Consider the following 7,330-nt stretch of genomic DNA (forward strand, 5'->3'; position numbering starts at 1 on the left):
CTAAACACACGAGGTCCTTCTGGCTAGCCACGTCGGTCTTACCTCTGGGCGGCTGTGCTGACGTCCAGCAGCCCGGCGCCCTGCATCCAGCTCCGAACAGCGTTCATCCCGGCCACCATGGGCTCTTCTTTCATAATACTTCCGCTCCTCTGGATGTTCTCCTGGATCCCAAACATCAAAACTCACGGTTCCTCCTCCCGTCACTCACTATTTCCCTCTCGCCCCCTCTCTCTATCGTTTCCTTTTCCTTCCTTCCCCGTGGCTTTTGATCACACAGACGGCGATAGAGATGGTTAGGCGTAATGTTTATCACTTATTTTTTAGTTTTCTCTCAGTAACGAGAGAGCGAGAGAAATATGAACGATATTAGGGTCTGCTCGTGGACTGGGAAAAGGAGCTGTCAACATCCAGGGATCAGTGACCTGTGCGTCAACAACTCTTGTGAAGAAGATACGTGTTCCTGGACCATCAGGTGAAAGTGACGAGGGGGAGCCAAGAGGATGAGAAGCGCTGGGTCTCTTCTGGTTCAAGGAGCGCTGCCAGAAGTCATTAAACGTCACTTAAAAAGAAAGGACAATATTTTAGAGAAGACAAACAGGCATCAACCAATCAAACAAGTGTTCTTTCTTCCTCTAGCCTACTGTTGTTTTTTTTCTTTCAGTAATCTCTCTAGTTCTCAGATAAAAGGAGCGCGCGAGGAGTAGGAATTAAGGAAGTCCCACAGAAGAGGCAAAATCTCCACCAGGCGATTGAGCCGTTCGTTGCTCTTGTCCTTTCGGGAGTGATTTGTGGTATATCGTTATTTTCTTGTCAAAGGAATCACTTCTGAAAGTCTCCGGCAAACGAATACCGAATACCAGTGAACACAGCTCGAAGGGAAGCGGGCGTGTCTGGTGAAGTGGAGGGTAACGCCCCCAAACACAGTGCGTGCAGGGTGATCATCATCTATCGATGATCCTCAACTCAGCCATGTTGCATCCCCAGCCTAATACGCACACACAGTCCCGCCCCAACCACTTAACCAGAGAGTGTGTGTGTGGGTGCGTGATCAATGGGCATGCCTTGTGATTTGACATCTCTCTCTCGCTCTCAGACACACACACACACACACACACAAACACGCACGCTTTTTTAATGCAATACTGCCATCTATTGTCTCATTCCCAACCAGAGAAGATCACTACCTCTACTTTGTCTATAGACAGATAATCTACTCCTCTCACCATAGCGGGGGAAGTAGGGGTGCTGCAGCACCCACTGATACATGGAAATACTTTGGCCAAAACCCCCCAAATTTTTCCCTTAAATGTTGTACTTCTGTCTGAACATTTTTCTCCCGAGTGGCGCAGCAGTTTAAGCCACTGAATCTCAGTGCAAAGGGTGTCATCTTGTTGTGTTGCAGACATGGAAACAATCCAACCTGTAACCCTAAGCTCTTTGACTTAAAATGGGTCCCCCAGCAATGTCTGCCAGTCCTGACTTGAATAGGAACTGGCATCTATGGATTATATTTCTATTAATGGTTGTGCCAGTCAGTTTGCCTTCTACAAATTGCTGCATTTTCATCATTGGGTTAGTTAGTGTCACTGGTAGGTTGATTGTGTAGCCTGCTATAGCCTACACTATATATACAGGAAGTATTTACACTCCTTTAATTGTTCTACATTTTGTTACGTTACAGCCTTTTTTCCACCTCATCAATCAACACTCAATACCCCATAATGACAAAGCAAAAACAGATTTGTTTTGCAAATTTATTCAAAAGAAAAAAAGGAAATATTACATTTACATAAGTATTCAGACCCTTTACTCAGTACTTCTTTGAAGTGCCTTTGGCAGCAATTACAGCCTCGAGTTTTCTTGGGTATGACACTGAAAGCTTGGCACACATGTATTTGGGGAGCTTCTCCCATTCTTCTCTGCAGATCCTCTCAAGCTCTGTCAGGGTGGACGGAGAGTGTTGCTGCACAGATATTTCCAGGTCTCTCCAGAGATGTTTGATCGGGTTCATGTCCGGGCTCTGGCTGGGCCACTCAAGGACATTCAGAGACTGGTCCTGAAGCCACTTCTGCGTTGTCTTAGCATCGTTGTCCTGTTGGAAGGTAAACCTTCGCCCCAGTCTGAGGTCCTGAGCGCTTTGGAGCAAGATTTCATCAAGGATCTCTTTGTACTTTGCTCTGTTCATCTTTCCCTCGAACTTGAGTAGTCACCCAGTCCCTGCCGCTGCAATGTATACCCACAGCTTGATGCTGCCACCACCATGCTTCACCACCATGCTTCACCGTCCCAGCTTTTCTCCAGAGGTGACGCTTGGTATTCAGGCCAAAGAGTTCAATCTTTTATCAGACCAGAAAATATTGTTTCTCATGATCTGAGTCCTTTAGGTGCCTTTTGGCAAAGTCCAAGCGGTCTGTCATGTGTATTTTATAAAGGCCTGATTGGTGGAGTGCTGCATAGATGGATGTCCTTCTGGAAGCTTCTCCCATCTCCACAGAGGAACTCTGGAGCTCTGTCAGAGTGACCATCGGGTTCCTGACCAATTTTCTTCTTCCCGGATTGCTCAGCTCTAGAAAGAGTCTTGGTGGTTCCAAACTTCTTCCGTTTAAGAATGATGGAGGCTGCAGACATTTTTTGGAACCCTTCCCCAATCCTGTGTCTCAACACAATCCTGTCTCAGATCTCTACAGACAATTCCTTCAAACTCATGGCTTGGTTTTTTCTATGACATGCACTGTCAACTGTGGTACCTTACATAGGCAGGTGTGTGCCTTTACAAATGATATATATATTTGAACTTTTATTTAACTAGTCAAGTCAGTTAAGAACATATTCTTATTTAATGACAGCCTACCCTGGACAGATATGGACGATTGGGACTCCCAATCATGTGTAGCCTGGATTCGAACCAGGGACTGTAGTGATGCCTCTTGCACTAAGATGCAGAACTCTGCACCACTCAGGGGCTTCAAATAATCTCCAATCAATTGCATTCACCACAGGTTGACTCCAATCAAGTTGTAGAAACAACTCAAGGATGATCAATGGAAACAGGATGCACTTGAGCTCGCTTTAGAGTCTCATAGCAAAGGGTCTGAATACTTATGTAAATTGGGTATTTCTGTTTTTATTTTTTTATGCATTTGCAAACATTTCTAAAAACCTGTTATTCGTTTTTTCATTATGGGATATTGTGTGTAGATTGATGTGGAAGAACATGTATTTAATCAATTTTAGTTGTAAAGTATCAAAAATGTGGAAAAGTAAAGGGGTCTGAATACTTTCCAAATGCACAACAAACATACACTATTGGCAAGAGTTTTCGTTAGGAAAACATATACCAAATACCAGGGTCTCCGTTAGGAAAACATATATACCAAATACCAGGGTCTCCGTTAGGAAAACATATACCAAATACCAGGGTCTCCGTTAGGAAAACATATATACCAAATACCAGGGTTTCCGTTAGGAAAACATATATACCAAATACCAGGGTTTCCGTTAGGAAAACATATATACCAAATACCAGGGTTTCCGTTAGGAAAACATATATACCAAATACCAGGGTCTCCGTTAGGAAAACATATATACCAAATACCAGGGTTTCCGTTAGGAAAACATATATACCAAATACCAGGGTTTCCGTTAGGAAAACATATATACCAAATACCAGGGTCTCCGTTAGGAAAACATATATACCAAATACCAGGGTTTCCGTTAGGAAAACATATATACCAAATACCAGGGTCTCCGTTAGGAAAACATATACCAAATACCAGGGTTTCCGTTAGGAAAACATATATACCAAATACCAGGGTTTCCGTTAGGAAAACATATATACCAAATACCAGGGTTTCCGTTAGGAAAACATATATACCAAATACCAGGGTCTCCGTTAGGAAAACATATATACCAAATACCAGGGTCTCCGTTAGGAAAACATATACCAAATACCAGGGTTTCCGTTAGGAAAACATATATACCAAATACCAGGGTCTCCGTTAGGAAAACATATACCAAATACCAGGGTTTACGTTAGGAAAACATATACCAAATACCAGGGTTTCCGTTAGGAAAACATATATACCAAATACCAGGGTCTCCGTTAGGAAAACATATACCAAATACCAGGGTTTCCGTTAGGAAAACATATATACCAAATACCAGGGTTTCCGTTAGGAAAACATATATACCAAATACCAGGGTTTCCGTTAGGAAAACATATATACCAAATACCAGGGTTTCCGTTAGGAAAACATATATACCAAATACCAGGGTTTCCGTTAGGAAAACATATATACCAAATACCAGGGTTTCCGTTAGGAAAACATATATACCAAATACCAGGGTCTCCGTTAGGAAAACATATATACCAAATACCAGGGTCTCCGTTAGGAAAACATATACCAAATACCAGGGTTTCCGTTAGGAAAACATATACCAAATACCAGGGTTTCCGTTAGGAAAACATATATACCAAATACCAGGGTTTCCGTTAGGAAAACATATATACCAAATACCAGGGTCTCCGTTAGGAAAACATATATACCAAATACCAGGGTTTCCGTTAGGAAAACATATATACCAAATACCAGGGTTTCCGTTAGGAAAACATATATACCAAATACCAGGGTTTCCGTCAGGAAAATTTGGACTGGACAGGGACTGGGAGAAGATTTTAATATCATCAGACATTTGAGAAATATACCTGTCATCCATTGTCATTTGGTGCGAAACTCATTAGGGCGTCCAACCACGCGACCAGAGCATCAATAAATGACGGATATTGGCGAAATGAGTCCCATTTATTCCTTGTGTTTGATATGCAAAACTCTATAGCATATTGTTCTGTTGTTTTTTTCCTTTATTTAAACAACAAATGTCCACCTCACGGCTCAGCTGTCAGAGATATAAGCAGTAAATGCAACAGGGCATTGCATGCATACACCTGTAGGCGTCGGCGTCCACTGTATGATTTAAATATGAATCAAATAAATATAAACGAAGAGACGCTTAGCTTAAGCCTAGGCCCAGAGTGAGCGCGAGATAGAGATATGCCTACGGCATGCTATGACACCAACATACATCTCCTTATGTCAGATGACTACTGCGTCTACTATACACATATAGGGGACAGGAGGCTAATTCGTTATTTTTTCGATCAGAATATTTTTAATAAAGATAAGCATTATATTGTTAGATTATAGGAGTAACTCTGGTAGGCCTGAAACATTCTTCCTCACCTCAAACTCAACTGTAAGAGTCAGTGGGAGCACTGGAGTGCACTGCCTTCATATCACAGGCCAGCGGTATAATAGGGAATAGCCACACCACACCACACTTTCACAACATTTTCGAAACTTTATTAGGGTAATATCAAAGTAAGTCAATCCATTGTTTATATGGAAAATACAAGCATTTTATAATATTGTGGCAAACACAACAATACAGTTGTATGAAACAATGAAAATTAAACAAAACACTTGCGAACTTTCACAGAAGTTTGAAAAGGCTGTATTGCAGCCATTACCAAGAAAAACTAGTGCCTACCATACCAAACAAATGACAGCAATAGACTCATTACATTTATTTGACAAAAGGCCTACTTATATCCCATCTTAAACTAAATATCGAGCACACAATTAAAGGCCGATCAAACTTAATTTAACCAACAAAAATGTATCAACAGAATGAAACGAAACACATTTAGAATATTTAAATAACTGATTTAGATTATTAAATAGGCCTACAATACTAATAATGATATACAATAATAATAGAACAGACTATTATAAATACGATTTTTTTTTTTTTTTTTTACAAATACAATAAACTGCATCCTATCTGAATAGTAAGTTGCACAGAATCCTGCATTTTGCCATTTTTTGCCATTAAAACAATATTCTGCTAAGGTCTTCTATCATATAAATGACGGAGAATTGCAGGAAATGCATTTATAAAAGGCACATTTTCTTCCCCAGATCCTGCACAAAAAAAACTACGTGTGATAAACGTGTTTCCTCAACTGTATGTCACTACGCAAAGGCGAACATAGATACATGCAATGCTTTATTATAAATGTTTTTTTTTTACCAAAGTGAAGAAAAATGTTGACAACAAATTCTCTTTTAGTCCAATCCCATTTAGCCCAATGTTCCAAACCCAAAGGAGCGAGCCACATGAGCCTGTCAGGAGACTACATTACCCAAGAGTCTTTCCTGGCAGTTGCTGTAGATCGTGTTTTAGTGTGACGTTGGTTATGTCGGTCTTGCGATGACTATCATTTGTCTCGGTGACACTTGGAGCAATGTGGAACACCTGCCAGAGTTTGTAATTTAGATGACTATACATTCTATGCATCACTAAGACTGTGTTTACTCAAGCAGCCGACATTTGATCTTATGCCCAATTATTGACAAAAGAGCTGATCTGCATTAGGCTGCCTGTGTAAATGCAGCCATATCATTTTGGATGACTCGATGCAGCCATATAATGAAAATGACTCAATGTGACAATTGTGGTGTTACACATTGTACAGGGATATCCTGTGGCTCCCCTGGAGAAGTGATGAATGGTTGGTATGACCTCACAGAGGGGGTGGAGTTTGGAACCAGAGCAACAGCCAAGTGTGACAAAGGGTCAGTAGTACACACTCACAGAACAGGACCTTCTCACCAGTAGATGTACTATTGGAGTTGTTCTACACTCACAGGACAGGACCTTCTCTCCTGTAGATGTACTAGTAGAGTTGTCCTACACTCACAGGACAGGACCTTCTCTCCTGTAGATGTACTAGTAGAGTTGTTCTACACTCACAGGACAAGACCTTCTCTCCTGTAGATGTCCTACACTCACAGGACAGGACCTTCTCTCCCGTAGATGTCCTACACTCACAGAACAGGATCTTCTCACCAGTAGATGTAATATTGGAGTTGTCCTACACTCACAGGACAGGACCTTCTCTCCCGTAGATGTCCTACACTCACAGGACAGGACCTTCTCTCCTGTAGATGTCCTACACTCACAGGACAGGACCTTCTCTCCCGTAGATGTCCTACACTCACAGGACAGGACCTTCTCTCCCGTAGATGTACTAGTAGAGTTGTCCTACACTCACAGGACAGGACCTTCTCTCCTGTAGATGTCCTACACTCACAGGACAGGACCTTCTCTCCTTTAGATGTCCTACACTCACAGGACAGGACCTTCTCTCCCGTAGATGTACTAGTAGAGTTCTCCTACACTCACAGGACAGGACCTTCTCTCCCGTAGATGTACTAGTAGAGTTGTCCTACACTCACAGGACAGGACCTTCTCTCCTGTAGATGTCCTA

At 41.8% G+C, this 7,330-nt stretch overlaps 1 protein-coding gene across 2 annotated transcripts in view; it reads right to left on the bottom strand.

Annotated features, from left to right (window-relative positions):
* The window catches only part of LOC124011476 (transcription factor COE1-A-like), a 128,043-nt gene extending 127,205 nt beyond the window's left edge, over nucleotides 1-838 (bottom strand). For both annotated transcript variants that reach the window (XM_046324906.1, XM_046324905.1), the window contains exon 1: nucleotides 43-838. In XM_046324906.1, coding sequence (XP_046180862.1) covers nucleotides 43-176 — 134 coding nt within the window. In that variant the 5' untranslated portion in view covers nucleotides 177-838. The remainder of the gene's footprint in view (nucleotides 1-42) is intronic.
* Between the last annotated feature and the right edge of the window lie 6,492 nt (nucleotides 839-7,330).

Source organism: Oncorhynchus gorbuscha, linkage group LG23, assembly GCF_021184085.1.
Source record: "Oncorhynchus gorbuscha isolate QuinsamMale2020 ecotype Even-year linkage group LG23, OgorEven_v1.0, whole genome shotgun sequence".
Taxonomy (NCBI): domain Eukaryota; kingdom Metazoa; phylum Chordata; class Actinopteri; order Salmoniformes; family Salmonidae; genus Oncorhynchus; species Oncorhynchus gorbuscha.